The 18609-nt window shown below is 30.7% G+C and overlaps 3 protein-coding genes across 3 annotated transcripts; 1 reads left to right on the top strand and 2 right to left on the bottom strand.

The window, feature by feature from the left end:
• The first annotated feature begins 1047 nt into the window (after nt 1-1047).
• Nucleotides 1048-2439, top strand: LOC126552177 (uncharacterized). Its single transcript, XM_050206841.1, has 2 exons — nt 1048-2167; nt 2230-2439. The coding sequence occupies exons 1-2, from the start codon at nt 1469-1471 to the stop codon at nt 2287-2289; spliced, it is 759 nt and encodes a 252-aa protein (XP_050062798.1). The 5' UTR covers nt 1048-1468; the 3' UTR covers nt 2290-2439.
• Nucleotides 2440-2655: 216 nt separating this feature from the next.
• Nucleotides 2656-3267, bottom strand: LOC126552289 (uncharacterized). The gene has a single exon (XM_050206981.1). It carries the CDS (start codon nt 3265-3267, stop codon nt 2656-2658), a length of 612 nt encoding a protein of 203 aa, XP_050062938.1.
• A 158-nt stretch (nt 3268-3425) lies between these two features.
• On the bottom strand, nt 3426-3905 carry LOC126552288 (uncharacterized). The gene has a single exon (XM_050206980.1). It carries the CDS (start codon nt 3903-3905, stop codon nt 3426-3428), a length of 480 nt encoding a protein of 159 aa, XP_050062937.1.
• Nucleotides 3906-18609: the final 14704 nt, after the last annotated feature.

Here is an 18609-nt window from a genome sequence, read left to right as displayed (position 1 = left end):
CGCTATCTATCCCTGTTGTTATCACATCTTCTTCTTCTTCTTCAGCTTATCGGCCCATTAAGTGCCATCGCTGCCATCACAAAACCTCTCCATTTCTCTCTATCATATGCGTCGTCAAAAGATGACGCTTCCTCTATGTTTTTTATATCTTGAGCTATAACGTCCACCCATCGGGTCCTTGGTCTTCCTAATGGACGTTTTTTATTTATTGTGTTAATTAAAACTTCTTTTATTACTTGTCCATCCGCTCTCCAAACATGACCGAACCATTCCAGACGCTTGCTTCTTATATATGCAATAATATTTGGCCTGTTATATAACTCCTGTAGTTCTTGATTATTCCTTCTTTCATAAGTTTGCGATTCTGCATCGAATTTCGGGCCGTATATATTTCTCAGTACTTTTCTTTCGAAGGTCATTAGCCGTTTGCTGTCTCCTTTGGTCAGTGACCATGTTTCACTCGCGTATGTGATTATTGGTCGTAGATAGTTATGATACAGTAGTGTCTTTGAATTACGTGACAGTAGTTTTGATTTAAGGAGTCTCATTATGCTATAGTAGCATCGATTGCCACATGCTATTCGATCATTGATTTCTTCATGCATGTCGTTGTTGCTATTTATGTTAACACCTAGGTACTTAAATACCTCCACTTTCTTGAAACTATAATCATCTACTGTTATGTGGTCTGTGTTTGGGCTTCTTCTTGCTACCATTAAGTATTTCGTCTTTTCCTCATTTACACGCAGCCCTATGGTTTTACTTGCTTTCAAGAGTTTGGACGCAGTATTCATGACTTCATCTCTAGTTTCTCCCATTACCACAATGTCATCTGCGTATGCCAATATTACTCGTTCCCCACATATTTCCATCTTTCGACCGTCCCATACTTCTCTCATTGCTTTTTCTAATGCTAAATTAAACAAGGTGGGTGATAGAGCATCACCTTGTCTAAGGCCTGATTTTACCTCAAAAGTTTCAGACATTTCTTGAAGGAAACGAACTCTGCACACAGTTCTGTTGTTACACCCTTTTATAAGACTTACGTACTTTTTAGGAATGCCTAGAACTTCCAGTGCTTCCCATAGTTTGTCCCTATTAATGCTATCATAAGCTTGCTTATAATCTATAAATATAAGGTGCAGTTCTTTATCAAATTCATAGAATTTAGCCATTATCTGTCTCAGTGTAAAAATATGGTCCAATGTCGATTTACCTTGTTATCACATATTACCGGCATATTACCATTTGAAAAATTATAGTATAACAAGCATGTAGAGTCTTGTCTGCATTACAAACAATAGTATTATTCAATAATCTAACATGTTCTGACATGCATACTTTAAACCTGTAGAAGAAATCCCCACCATAAAATATACATGTGAGGGTTTCAAAATCTGAAATGAAATCAGTCTATCTCCACTCTTCGTTCGATTAAGTGCGTTGTTTTGTGATTAAATTTTTGAATATGGCTGGTTCGATTGAAAACATGCGTGCTGTTTACAAGAAGAATGTTTTTACATATGTGCCTCCGTCACCACCGGCTAACCTAATCGATTGCAGTAATTTTTTCCTTGATTTTTCATCTCGCAAGTTTTTAAACATCGGACTCGATCCGACAGATGATTTCAACACCGTGATTCACATTATAACACCATCACGTTTTGTAAATATTTCCGCCGATTTTCTCAAACGTATTTTCCGACTTATGGGAAACATTTTATCATTTATACTCGAACAACCACAAAAGTATAAGCGTAATTTATTTTTGGATTCCGATTCAATTACAATATCTAGTATGGTGTACCAAGGAGAGAACATGATCATAATAGAGTCTAAAATTCAAGACGGATGTCGCATACTGTTAAATCGTAACGACTTATTAAAGTTACAAGATTTAGAGTGGTCAATTTTCGAAATCATCGAGAGAAAAACCAAAATCGTTAAACCGCTTGTAATACAGCAAATTAATCAAATCGCATCATACTTAAAAACAAATACCAAGGTTGAAACTAGAACGCTTGAAGATATGACAAATCGCGTGAAAAGCATTAACAACATTTGCATTGCAACACATGTAAATGACTACAATTTCACAAGTCAGCTTCATTTACATGCAGCTGAACATATCGCACAAAGATGGTTGGACGAATTAGAAAAAGATGAGGTAAGAAAAAAAAATATTTTTTTATTTTTCTCATACCAATATTAATATATTATATTTTATAGGGATACGAGAAACCTTTTTCACCGCCATCATTTTACACTATATTTAATGAGGTAATATAACAAAACCTACTTTATAAAAAACAAATATTTTAATATTTCATGTTTTAGGAAATTCTTTCTGATATCTCCCCTCCATCACAGACAAGCTGTACAGACGAAAACGATGGACCATACGGACCGCAATACAATATTACCAACTTACTACCCAAAAGACGATACACTGTTTAATGTATTTTGTGTAAAAATATTTTTGTATAATATTTGTATAGTATTTGTGTAAAATAAAACAAGTCAGTTATTTTTAAAGTTTTCTTTTTATTTATTAATAATAAGGTAATAAAATATTTACTAAGTAAAAATAATATATTTACAAGGTATAAAAAAATAATTACAAGTAGAAATAATATACATATTTATGTATAAAAATTACAGTTTTCTAACATCACCGCTAAACGGGTTATAAGTTATAATCTGATCATGTAAAATTAAACAATAAGCTGCAGTTTTCTCAGGAATAACCGTATCCGTTTCAAATTCTACTCGTAGGTCTATGGTCGATGTTTTTACGTTATCATTCTGATGCGATAAATCGACAACGACGATTGGAACATATGTTTGAAAATCATTTTTTGATAACAATGGTTCAGAATAATCTCTCTCGTAATACGATTTTTGAAAGTCTGTATAGGCTTTATACAGTAAGCTGATGGTATTATTTTTAAAATCAGCACGAAAGTCTTCATATGGAAACACTTCAGAATTTAAGTGTACCTTAAAATTTTTTAGTTGGCAGTGGTCAAAGCGCCCAGCGTCGTTTTCTATATTTTTTTTTCTATCTGTTTGTAATCCAAACAAAATAAATCTAGGTTTTTCAAGCAAGCTGCTAGACTTTATCGTCCATGAATGTGAAGTATTTCTAGGTAGTACAGGATATTCACATAGATCCCAGGTTCTGAACGCACATGATAACGTTTTACGTGAATCTATCACTTTCAACAGTTTTAATTTTTCTTTATCATTAACTCTGATTATAGGCATCTTCCATATCACTTTAAATCAATTCAATCGTAATTTTTTATTTTTTTCAACAACGTTTTCGGGGTTCCGGTTTGCGTCATACGTAATGCGTCTAAATCGGTAGACGAGCGATTTAAAATCAGTTGTTGATTGCAATTTAGTAATATTTTTTTATAATCTTAGCAAAATCCGAATAAATGTTTTAGAGGTATACAACCGGTAAATACATCGTTGCTCATAAAATTTTTATTATCTTCGCCGTCCATGCCCGAGTCCCAAGCACAATTGTCTAACGTATTCAAGTCACTTGGTGTATATGAACAGTATGCTTTCAGGCAAGACGATACTCCGGGTGATTTTAATTTTTGTATTTCTATTCCGTTTATTTCATATCGCATTTCGGAGAATAAAAATGCCAAACCATTATTCGAAAAACGTACGTCTCCTTCAGCATCGTAAGGTTTTCTTAGCTTTCCTTCAATGTAAATATAACTTTCACACGGTAGAGTGTAAGATTCCATATTTTGAATATTTATTCTAATTTCATCATTGTATGAAAAAGACGTGTTTGAATACGGCGTGAACGAATGATATTGCATTTGCGTTATTTTACAATCGTCGACATAACCGGCCGTTACATCTAAATATGTGTCATCCATTATTGTAGTGAACGAAGAAAATCTAAGTTATTTTTCGTGAGCTTGAACTCGTTGTTTTTCGGTTTAGATATAGGTGTTGACTTCTTAACTGCAGTCACTTTAATGACGGGTTTTTTTATTGCAGTAGTATTTATATTAAACTTGAGCGCCATCTTATCCGTGTGTTATTTGTAATCGAATCGTAATTGGTTCACCACGTAAATTTATCAATCGATCTTTATGATCTTTTAGTATGATTTCAACTTTACTTATAGAAGTAGTATTAAGACCATAAAAAACTAAATGTCTAGGCACTTCAACAATTTATAGCCCACAGCAACAGTCGGATAAAATTCATGTATAATCTGGCTCGGCGATCCGTCACAAAATGAGTCGGTTATTAAGTTGCACTCTATTTTTATACAGTTTATTTTCATTATGTTGACTGTATTTTCAGATTCGTGTGTAGTACCAGTAGTATATACAACATTTCTAAATCCTAATAATGTTGCTATACTGTTTTCGATTGAAAAGTCAATCTCATGGCTACAGGATATCATACACTTTAACGTGTTACCATCTGATTTTAATTCGAAAAAAGTTATATAGTCGGGCTTCAACTTGTTTATTGTTGCGTGCCAGTATCAGATTTGAATCCAAATGGTTAATTTGAATGAAAGTTAAACTTAATAACGTAATATGTTTTATTGCATACAAACAAAATACATGTAACAAATTAAATAAGTGGCTGAGTGACGTGAAAGTGCTCAGTTGTTGATAGCTTTGGTACATCTGCCGTTGCTGGTCTTCGGGCTCCCTTATATATTGTGGTGCGTCTCTTGTTTACGTCGTGTTTTCGCCTTCTGGGTAAAACCAGGTGTCCTTGTTGTTGTTGTTGCAAATTCGGACACGAATTTGAGAATGTGCAATAACATCTCAAATGTATCATTAGTGCACTATAATTATTGGTGCGCTTACTATCCCGACACTTGTCATGGTCATAGTAGCATCCGCATTACCCTTGACACGAGGCATGGTCATACTAACTTAGCCTTGTAATCTCGTAGATATCTTATAGATATCTCGTAGCCCATAACAGGGGCGCCGAAAGTGGGTTTTGTCTATGACAAATGTCATAGATAAATTAGTGGGTGGGTGGGTGGATCGTGGATATAGCGTGAAGAAAAATAGGGACTTCTGTTTTACTGTAAACATTTTACTGTAATATTGTTATAACTTATAAATAAAACGCATTGAACATATCCAATCATCTCATTACAGCCTGCTATACCAGTGATACTACTGTATTTACTATATATTTATATAATTATAATTTATAATATTTTATATTATTAAGGTATAAAAGTATAAAACATACGTCATACAATGATTAAATTGTATCATTATTTTTGTTACAACTCAATGTTTGGTTATTATTAGGGTTTAAAATATAAATACATTAATACATATATATATATATTAATATTTTATCTCATGGGCTTAGTGGTTTAACCAGTGTTAATGTGTTGAGAAAAAATACGATACGAGTGGGTATTTTTATACGAAAATAGAATTATCAATATGAATATTGACGTGTAGAACATCGAATTAGAGATCTGAAGAAGAGTGGTAGGGCGCTGCGTTATCGCGACAGTTTGTTTTCTTAGTTCTTACATATTTCTGTCAAAACTTAACATTTTTATCGTACAATATTCTATGTTGTGATTTTTTGTTAAATTTGAGTAAAATTTTAAACAATTAAACATATTATAATTATCTATACATTTATAAAATGAATTCCTGTGATTTATGTGGAAAATTAAAAGCGACATTAAATAATACCAATTGGGCACGTCACTTGGAAGCTTGCAAAAACAAAAGACGAAAATTAAAGCATTTTGATATTTCAAAATTTTTTTCTCCAACCAGAGGCAAGTATTTATTTATTAAATTATTTAAATCTTGTATTTTTAATTTGAAATATAGGCTATAGTACCTATAGATGATATTAGGCAATATAATTTTATGTTGTAGGTACTTATTATATAGATTAACTGAATAGGTAAGTACCTAAATTTTTTTTTTTGACAGAAAATAATCGAAATGATTATGAAGAACCTCTACCAACTGTAAAAGGTCATTACAATTAGGCAGTTACAGTAAAAATTATGTATATTGTATGCATTTTTTGTTAATTTGAGCAAGCCAATAAGTATACAAATTTCAAATAATACCTACCTACACCATTACACCAATTAAGTTTATCAATTATTTTTTATTTATTTTATTAAATATGTCTTCATTTTAATTAATAATTTTAATTAAGGTTAAGTAATTAATTTTTTTTAATTATTAAAGACCAATACTTCTCTGCTTCTTTTAATAATTACTATTAAGTATTAATAAATATTTCTTTTTTTTAACAGAGACAGAAAATAATGTAGCTTGCTTTCAATCTAATGCTGTAGAACTTTGTCCAGCTGTAGAAGGTAAATATATTTAAAGACAAATACCTACTTTTTTAACCATGATAATTAATTACTATTAATGGATATTTCTTTTTGTTAACAGAGACAGAAAATACTTTAGCTTGCTTTCAATCTAGTGCTGTAGAACTTTGTCCAGCTGTAGAAGGTAAATATTTAAAGACAAATACCTACTTTTTTAACCATGATAATTAATTACTATTAATGGATATTTCTTTTTGTTAACAGAGACAGAAAATACTTTAGCTTGCTTTCAATCTAGTGCTGTAGAACTTTGTCCAGCTGTAGAAGGTAAATATATTTAAAGACAAATACCTACTTTTTTAACCATGATAATTAATTACTATTAATGGATATTTCTTTTTGTTAACAGAGACAGAAAATACTTTAGCTTGCTTTCAATCTAGTGCTGTAGAACTTTGTCCAGCTGTAGAAGGTAAATATATTTAAAGACAAATACCTACTTTTTTAACCATGATAATTAATTACTATTAATGGATATTTCTTTTTTTAACATAAACAGAAAATATTGTTGCTTATGCTTAATCTTATGTTATTTATTAAATATAACAAATTTTATTTTTATAGATGATGTATGTAAATGGAAAAATGATCCATGTATCTATCTATATTATTTTTGTTAGTGGGTGGGTCCAATTGGTGGGTGGGTGAATTAACTCAAAATTGTCATAGGTGTTTAAAATTACATCGGCGCCCCTGGCCCATAACACCTCCCCACAAAAAAAAAGGTTTATGTCTGCAAGACAGAAATCTTTACAATTTTTCTTAAATGCACTCAGTTACACTTACAATTTCAGTTTTACATTGGTAACTTAATAATTATTAATATTAGTCATATCAAATTTTAAATCAATTAAAAATCTCCTTATATAATAAAGCGTGAAGCGGTTCGTCTTTCCGCCGCCGCGGCGCCACCCGTATTATAGACAATTACCAATCACAAAATTCCGTTCCGCCGCGCCGTTTTCGAAAACGTCGTCCGCCGCCACCGCTCCGTTTTTTTTTCTACCTTTTTTCCGTTTCTCGACCTTTTCCCGCCTTAAATACGTATATTGTTATTGTAGCTCGACAGTGAACGTCTTTAAAACGTTCTCGACAGCGATAATAATATTATCTCAATGCTGTTGTCTCATGTATTGGTCTATAACGACGCGCGCTCTTGTGAGCTCGGAGCGGGTTTACGCGTAAAATATATCACTGTTCATCGTACCCGTGCGTGATATAATACGGAGACTCGATATTTGATCGTACGCGTGTTTTAAACACGGAGATTCTCATGTGCGCGTTTCGGTTTCCGCGACATAAACTACGTTATTGGTCTTGACGACGGGCGTTTGTGTTTGATTTTCGAACCGCGAGAGGTACGTCGGAATAGCGCGCGCGTCTGTTAAACAGTCGTCGTACGTACGATGACGAAGGCGATTCTTCTTTTACGATCGTTAACGGAATCGCTACGGACGGAGACTGCGAATCGATGCGATTAATGCGGTGTTCTCTGCGGTTCGGAAACGGCTTAAGAGCTCGACGTTCGACTCGGTTTCCCATCTCAAACTGTAGCCGATAGGTTTAGGCGTTAGGTCCCCGTGCTAGGGTAGGCAGGTTAGAATCCCGCTCCGGCGGTCACGTCGTCGATCCGACGGCGGCGCTTTGAAACGCACGGCCGCCCGGACGCTGTCGATTTTTTGCATTTTTTTCCGATTTTTTTTTCGTTTTTTCGTTTGATTGTCGAGAGTTAAACACCGTTTAATAATATATTATTATACATACCTACGTATATTACTGGAATATTACATATTTTATAGTTTCCCATTTATTTACTACCTATACACTATTTATGTATATTTATTATTTTTCGAACTCGGCAATATTGTATACATGGGTAATTATATATTTTAGGCGGATTGGTTATTCAATACCGATTTTCGACGTGTTTTTCGTGTTTGTATTATATACGTACAGGTTTATCTCGAGTTTTTGCACACCGATGAAATGCAATTGTTATTAAACATTAAAAAAAAAAAGGAGATTTCGATTTTATTTTTACGCGGCGTTTATATTATGTTTATATAATATATTATATTGTCATCTTCACAGTCCGATATTAATTGGACGTCGACGGCGGCCGTGTTAGATTTAATCTTTGGGTATAGTAATACTATCTTATCGTCGATAAGATTTCGATTTGACGAATTGTAAATCTATTTATTGTTGGTAAATTCGTTATACTCAATACAAAATTAGTATTTATTAATTATTAGTGTAGGTACCCATCATTACTATACGCCTTCACTTCCACAGTCGGCGTATTATTGTTAAATACGTACAACTTTAAATATGCGAAAGTATTTATAAATTTTGCTTATTAGGTATATATTTTGTATTCGTAGAAAACCAATACCTCATTGAACCCCTTAAATACATATATTATGTATTAGAACACCGATATCATAGACACAAATACGTATAATAATAAGATGCAATTGCACAATATACCACATCTGTCATCTAAGCACCATGATTTTTTGTACTACTGTATTTTTTTTTAGCTTATATATTATGAGACGTTATGCTTAAAATGCTGGTTTAATGTAAACCAGTTATCTGAACATTATACATACTCATTCATATTTACACTTACAAAGCATTATTGCTCTTAAATTGGTTCTGAATAAACCAATACATTTATTACAATAAATTGTCTAATTTTTATTTAACAACTTATTATATTTCATTAATGCTGAGCTATAAATTATAATTATCAAACGATTATTTTCTGTTTGTTGTTAATATTCTTTATTTTATTTATCTTCCTTCACATATATTAATAATACTGACTATATAACGAATACACGACGCTGGTCAATTATGTAAAATATTGGTACAATAAAGGATTTCAAAGATGGGTTAAATATTTACCTACCCAGTTTTTATATTTATCACGTGTGATATAGACCTTATGTATTTTTAAATTTCAAAACAATTTTAAATTAATATTGAAAAACGCATATGGAAAAAATGCCTTTAATGACGCACATAATGTATTATTACATTATTTTACAATTTATTATGTAAATGATGATGTATTTAAAAGTACATATTACAAAGATTTACTTTAGGTGATGACTGATTGCTAGACCCCCCCTCAAATACTTAATTTCTATTCTATCGTGTAATTCTTTTGCGTTTCAAAATTATTCTGAATTCAAATTTCAAATATTTCAAATACCTACAATAAAAAATAAAAAAATTAATTAACATTGTAGAAAAGTCAACTCAAATACTTATTGTTGTATTCATTGTAACTAATGCCAATTTTAATTTTACTTCATAATACATATTATAATCGATCCTACTGCGGCGATTTGATATACACGGCCACCCGAACGCTCTAAATTTATTGCATTCTTATCAAGTTATTTTTTGATTTTTTAATTTGAATTTTGAAAATTAAAGTTATTGCTTTCTCTTATACGATAAAATACATACGTCTACGATTTTTTTTAATACCGTATTATTACGATTATTATTAAAATAATATAAAGTGTAGTACTACAACGCGTTAATAGAGTACATTTTGAATTTTTATGTTTTCAATTTTTATGACATTTGATATGTTTTATATAGTTTCCTACATATCAAAAACAACATCTGATATATTCTGAACTTTGACATTAGGAGGTATGAAAATTATGGATTTAACTTTCGGACATCGATTTACATCATATATTATGATGACTGATAGCTAGACATTCAACTACCATTTTCACTAAATAAATTTTATAATATAAAAAATATAACCAGGCATGCGACGGGACACGGTATGAGATTGTTCATATTAAACTATATTGGTATCATAACCTACTATTCACACATCGTCCGCGATCCGACGCAGTCGGATTGCCTACGTGGTGGGTTTAATGGCGTTTAATAAATTCGATTTTTCCCCAATCATAACTGACAACTCGACTTGAATGCTCACAATATGTTATTCGACTTTATACTTATTATCCTACAATACAACATAAGACTTTCGACGTCGGAGGCGCAGGCGGATTGCATTGTCAGACATAGATTTAGGTACGTGATGTGATGATTGATAGCTAGACACTCGACTATCATTTTCGCTAAATACATTTTTTTATATACAAAAAGAACAGGGCATGCAATGGGAAACGGTATTACACCAGTTAAGGACTGATAGCTAGACATTCAATTACCATTTTTCGTATTTATTTACTCGACTTCAGTACTTTTCTTACTTTTTTAGTGTATGATTTCTTTTCTAGACACCCGATTACAATTTCCGACCGAATTCCTGTTAGCACGATTTTCTCACGACCCCCTCGAAGGCGCCGAAGGCGGCTTCCACCAGCCCAGAAATCGAGGCACACCGACCCTCTCGAAGGTTAGGTTAGGACCCCCTCGGCTCCTTCCAAACCACCGGAGGTTAGATTAACTAAAATTGTGACTACTAGACTTTTTACGATATTTTCTTTACAGTCCCGTCTCCGACCTAGGGTACTCACTTAGAGCGAATATCACTTAGACCGAATATCACTTAGACCGAATTTCACTTAGACCGAATTTCACAGCAGAGCGAGGCACACCCGGCTAGCAGGCTGGCCTGCTAGTACAATATAAAGTATGTTAGTACAGTATATATTATTAATATATATATTTTTTAATATTTAAATCTCATTCACCTTGATTAATACAATTAAAATAATAAAATAAATTCGTGAACAATTAATTAATATTACACACGAATGTTACGTTCTACCCACATACCAAATTAAATGACTGAATAACTAAACTTATTCATAGGATATAATAATATTTATATTTTAAAATGCTTTATTAAGTTTTCATATCGTTGTTTTTTTTTTATGATAATATGATTAAATATATTATACTTGGTATATTATTCTACATCCATTCTCATAGATCATGAAATTGTTTTAGTATAGTTACTTTCTTTTCTTCCGTATACTCTACGTTTTGCGGTTTTAGTTTATGCAAACTATAATTCTGATTTTAGTCTTACGAAATATGTATCGTAACATTGACCTTATTTTTTACATTCTAACTCGTCATTCATACCTAGTTTATTCATTACTATTTATTTCATTCTTTTTAATTTCACAAACCTTTCTTAAATTTATTCATTAATACTATAATCTTATATTTGATTAATTATTTGCTTTATCATTATAATACTGTTTTACATTATTTTTATGTACGGAAATGCCTCGTCGGCCACGTTGTATAACTTTCCATCTCCTATTACTTCTATTACTATGACTAGTATTAACTTTATTTATTTCTAACAATTTGCAAACTTCCGTAAATGTTTTGCTAAGGAAATCCGTTCCCTGATCTGTCAATATCGTTCCCGGTATTCCATGTACACACACGAAATGTATAACAAAAGCTTCCGTGACCGTGTTTGCCTGATGATTAGGTATTGGTACTCCTAGCGTGTATTTAGATAAGTCATCTTGCATTGTTAAAATATAGTTATTACTAGACAAGGTCGTTGGTAATGGACCTATACATTATTACATACGGTGTATTACCTATTACTTTACTAATCGGTAAAACAAATTAATTCCTAACTTACGTTTTATTTCATATTTTATTTTTAATGTTAAATTTTATTGTTTTGTAATTTTGTCACTATATAATACTCCTTTTTAACGCTTTTAAAAGTGTACCTATAGTTTCTTTTACATTACTCTAGAATAAAACCATATTTCCAAAATTTTTATTAACCTAATTCATAATTATATTCTACTCTATTATTTATTATTTATATTTATTATTAACTTATCGTAAAGTCCTGTACTATTGTTTCCACTTTATTACAGGTGTTCTATATTTGATCAACCTCCTTGGTATATATTATCTGATTGAAAATTACTGATATGATTATTCGTGTTATAATTTCTTGTATTATTTGTATGTTGAAAATTATTATTATTTAGTCGTGAAAAATTATAATTATCTCTATTATTAGAAAAATCGTTCCTGTACCTATAATTATCTCTTTCTGAATTATATTCTATTTCTTCTGCTTTTGCCAATTGCTTAGCTACCTCTAATGTCTTAGGATTTCGTGCTTTTACAATTGTTCTTATAGGACTTATTAATCCTTTTATAAAAATATTCAGTGTTTGTTCTCTTAAAGTTTCGTGAATTACTTTTGCTTCTGATTCTTCTTTATTAAGTGTACACGCAGTACATAATTTATAATACAATTTTTCTACTCTATGGCAATAACATTGATTAAATATACATAGATAGCCAATACAATGATAATGTATGGAAGCTCCCAATAACCGACCGGGGGAGCCAGAAATCTAGTAGTATGGGAGCTAGACATCAGAGTGCGCTATTTTTGTAGTTCAGTGGTCATATTATACGGCTTTGAACCCAGGGGTTCCGATTTCGAATCCTGCAGAGTACAACAGATTTTTTTTTCTTTTATTTATCTTTACAATACGACTATTGACTAAGTACCTATATCTTAAGAATTTATTCATATTGAAATAAATTAAACATGGCTAAGAATTTTTTAATTAATATATATGATCATTTTAGCTGTTACCTATAACAAAATTACTAGACAATTTTCGAAAAAAAAGCTATATTTTGTATTAACGACACAATTCAAAATTTCAAATATGTAAATTTAGCGAATTAAGTAGTTATTTATATATTCACCATAAAATGAATATATACTATCTTAATTACTTGCCTGAGTATTTATAAACATTAGACAAGAAGTATTTTAAATATTAGAGGCTATTTTACACATTGTTGCTCACGAGCAACAATATTATGTGCTGTATATGTGTTATAAATGGGTATTAACTCGTTTTCACAGAATATAAATAGTCTTAAAATTCTATTGTAAATTAATATACTATTTATTTTTGAAACAACAAACATTTAAAACGTTTTATTTTGTTATACTGATCAGTGATCAATACGTGTCTGTAGTGAATATTACTATCTCGTTTCTGCACAGTAGTTTTTTATTTAATTAATTTAAACGTTTTGGTGGTGTGCGTCTATAATAATTATATAAATGTCTCGAAAAAGTGGACACAAGTGTTTATATTTCAACTGTGGTAAAAGTGGACGAACTGTAAGTGGTCTTAAGCTTTACCGATTTCCAAAAAACCCAAAACTTCAACAACAATGGGTTATAAATTTAGGTAAAATATATTTTAAATTATAAGTTATAAAAAAAAATATTGTTAGATACTCGAAACGTTTTTTAAATATTATTTTTTTTTTTAAAATAATTTCAAAAATACATTCTGGGCATTTAAGTTTATTAAATAATAATTAAACTATTATTTTTATAATTTTAAAATATTTCAAACTACTCTAAAAACTAAATAAAAAACTTTTTTAGGTAATGTCGACCTCATTCATTTAGAAAATGCTGATTTGTATAAAAAACATATATGCATGAATCATTTTCAAGATTTTGACTTCAACAATGATACTAAAAAATATTTTAAAAAATCAGCCATTCCAATACCATATCAAGAAAATACTTTTTTCCACGTCCACACTCCAATAAAAACGTATTCATCTAAAACTTTAAAGCATAACTCACCTTCAATGTCAACTTCAAAGCAATACTCTCCCACAAAATCGATTTATATACCAACACCGACTAAAATAAATTCTTCTCGTGTATCAAAACAAACAACACCAATTCTTACTCCAAAAACACAACATTTAGTTCAAAATTCAATTAATATGCCTAGTCACCTCATATTTAAACCCGTTAAGTTATTTGCGAATACAAACGAGGATTCTAAACAGGAAATAGAGAAACTTAAAAAAACAATAGAAAATTTAAGAAAAAATTTAAAAAGTAAACGTTCGACAATATCAAAGCTCCGTTAAGGTTTAAGTAACTCTCGTCATTTATTTTGTTCTCATGATGTAACAAAATCCTTGCGTTTTCCATCAAAAGATGCTCAAATATTAGTAAATATGTAAATTATGAGAGGTAAAATGTCAAAGAAATCATGGTCAAAAGATGAACAAAACTTTGCTCTTAAACTTTATTACAAATCTCCGTCAGCCTATAAGTTTTTAAGAAACATACAAATTAATCTACCCGGGGTCAGTACAATTAGACGTTTAATTAGTTCTTATAAATTTAAGCCAGGCTTAAATGCAAATATTTTAAAACAACTTACGTTAAAGGTCGGTTCAATGTCAGATAAAGAAAAATATTGTACTCTGGTCTTCGACGAAATAAAAATTAAAAAGTTCTTAGAGTTACTTAGGAAAAAAATGTTATGAAAAATTTAATTGTGTTGATTGTCAAAATTTAATGTTAACTTTAGACCCAGTAAACTATGATAAACAAACGGACTATTTAATATTTTGTAAAAACTACGGCATAAAATCAGAAAATTTTTATTTAAAAAAACCAACCGATAATTTTAGAAAATTCATTACAGAGTGTCAATTAATATTAGGTAATGTAGTAGCTGGAAAACCATTTATGAATAAAATCGGAAAAACGATTGAAAGAATAATTTACAAAAAACTAGTTCCATCTTATTTTAATTTCAATACTGAATGTCAACCTTATCTAGAGTTCATTATTTTACATTTGATCAACTGTAAATTGCTAAGAGATTTTAATTGGAAGTCTAAAAATAATAAAAACCAAACAGTTGCTAAACTTAAGATTTTAAAGAATATTTGATCCTCATTTCTCTAATTTGTGTATTAACTGATAATTATTATTAGGTACCTAACTACCTACCTATTATTATGTAACATTATTTTGGAAGTTTTTTAATTATTTTTTTTATGTTTTTTTAGTGTTTAATTATTATTATTTATAGGTTATTATTAAACTATATGTAAAACGCCGCCCTTAAGCACCTACGTAAAATGTAATAATTATATTTACATTATCTATACTTTTATTTAAAATTGTTATTGTCTTAAATTTACGATTTATTATCAAGATTTTAGATCTGTTCCAACCTGTGTTTACTTTTGTTTTAATTTTTGATTATAAAATAATGTATCTATGTGTTTGTTAATTTGTAAAAGACACTAAAAGTGTAAAATCACAGCTTTTTTTAAATTTATTATCAATAATTTTAGATGGATATGTAAGTTTTTAAGTTGTTTTGTTTAAAATAAAAATATTTTGCTAGATCCTAAATCAACTATGGTACCTATATTTTCATTGATCAATTATAAAATAAATCAACTACAGTGTATTCTCATTGATGAAATATAAAATAAATCAATAATGTTGCTTAGTGTGCTTGAGTTGCTTCTGAAAAATTATTATTTGAAAAAAATAATAATTTTACTTAAAATTAACATTTTAAACTTAACTTTATTCAGCAATCATCATGGTAGTGCCATGAGAAAACATAATATTCGAAAATAAAATATCATTATATGATTAGCCATTCAATTTAGTAAATAACAATATTCAATTTAATTTATATTCTTGTAATTATTTGTATTGCGGTTTATTTTTATTCTACCGGTTTGTGTATTGTGTACAATTTAGTATTTACCAACGCTATCTATTGTCACATAATCCGTACTAATTTACGTGTTTCCATATTGCGTATAGCTATGGTCTATCTATGTATATTTAATCAATGGCAATAATCATTGACGTTTTCATCATAACACATTTTAATGGAATTTAATTGTATCTGCAAACTTGAAGCGGTTGTCGTATCTTCAAAAGCATCCGATAAATAACTCTTAATGTATACCCATTTAGCAACATTTTTATATTTTATCATTTCTAATGCTCTACCGGATAACCTAGTTGTTATATATTTAACTAAAGTCGGTGCGCATTTTTCTTCAACCAAATTTACTGCCATATCACATGCATTTATGAACGGATAGATATCGTCTTCTCCCGTACACATAGGTATAAGCTTAAATGCTTCCTCTAATTTTATGGTAACCATTTTCTTTACACGCGGTTTTCTCCCGAACGTTAACTCAGTATGTTCAAAATCGTCCGTAACCTTGCTACGTGTAACCTTTTTATTGTCTAAACTTAAACTTCTCTCTAAGCTGTGTTTTATTTTCGCGCTCTGGCGTTCACTTGGGTTTCTAAATAAACTAGGGCGTTCTTTCGGTCTTTCAATAGGGCTAGAGCTTTTACTAGGGCTAGGGCTTCTACTAGGGCTTCCCAAATTAATCAACTGTTGGGTTTTAATAAAATACTTCTAAACTCAAATCTGGAGTTTCTAAAGACGTCTTATTCGATGGATTAGCTATAATAATATAACTCAATAATAAATCTCAATAATATATGCCCTTTATTAATTCTCAATAATAATCTCAATAATTCAACAATATGCCCTCAAAAATAATTCTCAATAATAATCTCAATAATTCAACAATATGCCCTCAAAATAATTCTCAATAATAATCTCAATAATTCAACAATATGCCCTCAAAATAATTCACAATAATAATCTCAATAATTCAAAATATGCCCTCAATAATAATTCTCAATAATAATCTCAATAATTCAACAATATGCCCTCAAAATAATATAATAATTCAATAATAACTCAAATAACTCAATATGTCCTCAATAATAATATAATAACTCAATATTTCTCAATAATAATTTAAATAAATCAATTGCCCTTTAATAATCAAAAAAAAAATTCCTACATGGTTTTTTTACGACCTACTTAAATATATTCAGTTACTTAAATGATATTTCTTAGGTTTTATATTTTTGTAACATATATCCGTGTAATAATTTAATTAACTATTCACTCACAATAATGCGACGTTCGTTGATGTTGTCATCCTGTCTGATACTTTCTGCAACGTTGAATTGAATGGTCTTCTCTTCTGGAGTTATCAACTAGGTAGACTGCGCAATCTTCCTTGTTGATGGTAGCCTTTGACGGTTTGCCTCCTTGAAAAGTGAATCCTACCGACTGCGCCAAATTGTTGCGTGCCAGTATCAGATTTGAATCCAAATGGTTAATTTGAATGAAAGTTAAACTTAATAATGTAATATGTTTTATTGCATACAAACAAAATACATGTAACAAATTAAATAAGTGGCTGAGTGACGTGAAAGTGCTCAGTTGTTGATAGCTTTGGTACATCTGCCGTTGCTGGTCTTCGGGCTCCCTATATATTGTGGTGCGTCTCTTGTTTACGTCGTGTTTTCGCCTTCTGGGTAAAACCAGGTGTCCTTGTTGTTGTTGTTGCAAATTCGGACACGAATTTGAGAATGTGCAATAACATCTCAAATGTATCATTAGTGCACTATAATTATTGGTGCGCTTACTATCCCGACACTTGTCATGGTCATAGTAGCATCCGCATTACCCTTGACACGAGGCATGGTCATACTAACTTAGCCTTGTAATCTCGTAGATATCTTATAGATATCTCGTAGCCCATAACATTATAACAAACTCTAAATCTTCCAACTCATACGTTCCAGTAGGTATAATTACGTTTTCAACTTGTCCAATCATATTCCGAAAACCTATGGTATTGTAACCAGGTGTTATGTTTGGAATTGAATTATTTGTTAGCAAGCTCAAAAGACATATTTGTGCTGTATTTTCTACCTCTATGGGTGGAAAAAAATCGCATGACAGTTCACTCGAGTTTCCGTTTAACGTTATCGTGTACATGATAAAAATTGTATACACAAGTGTCCACAGTTTGATGTATTAAATCTCTGCTCTGCGTTATAATTGTAATTAATATCGCATCCTTGAAAATATTTCTGTACTTCTAGCGGAGGTGCTAAATTTCCAAAGCTGTCGTAATATTTTACTTTTTTTCCGATTTTTTTATACGCTACCCAATGCGTACCTGTACCGTTTTCAGTGTCCAAGTTAACAATCGCCGATTCAAATCGTTTAGGACGAATGGGCAACTTATCTCTAGTAAACACGCCGATGAAATGTGGTATTTTCAACAAACGTGCGATTTTTATAAGTTCGAAATCGTACAACGCTCTCTTGGGTAACGTAGATATTAGTTTTTTTCGTCTTTACTCTCCCACCACCATTTTTATATGGTGTGATATATAGACCATCGCCTATTTTGTACGAGTTGCCTTTATATGGCGTCAGGTATAAACCATTTCCCAAATGTGATGGAACGTTCCTCTTAAATTCATTAGCCACCTTAACAACGTTGGC

This window comes from Aphis gossypii, chromosome X (assembly GCF_020184175.1).
Source record: "Aphis gossypii isolate Hap1 chromosome X, ASM2018417v2, whole genome shotgun sequence".
Taxonomy (NCBI): Eukaryota; Metazoa; Arthropoda; class Insecta; order Hemiptera; family Aphididae; genus Aphis; species Aphis gossypii.
Note: the sequence above shows the minus strand (reverse complement) of the source record. Positions and strands in the feature narration are given on the sequence as shown.

What these genes read in the sequence shown, in the direction of transcription:
- LOC126552177 (XM_050206841.1), top strand. Translation starts at nt 1,469, where the DNA reads ATGGCTGGTTCGATTGAAAACATGCGTGCTGTTTACAAGAAGAATGTT. An exon ending in ACGAATTAGAAAAAGATGAG is followed by an intron (nt 2,168 to 2,229) that starts GTAAGAAAAAAA and finishes TATATTTTATAG; the next exon opens with GGATACGAGAAACCTTTTTC.
- LOC126552289 (XM_050206981.1), bottom strand. Translation starts at nt 3,267, where the DNA reads ATGCCTATAATCAGAGTTAATGATAAAGAAAAATTAAAACTGTTGAAA.
- LOC126552288 (XM_050206980.1), bottom strand. Translation starts at nt 3,905, where the DNA reads ATGGATGACACATATTTAGATGTAACGGCCGGTTATGTCGACGATTGT.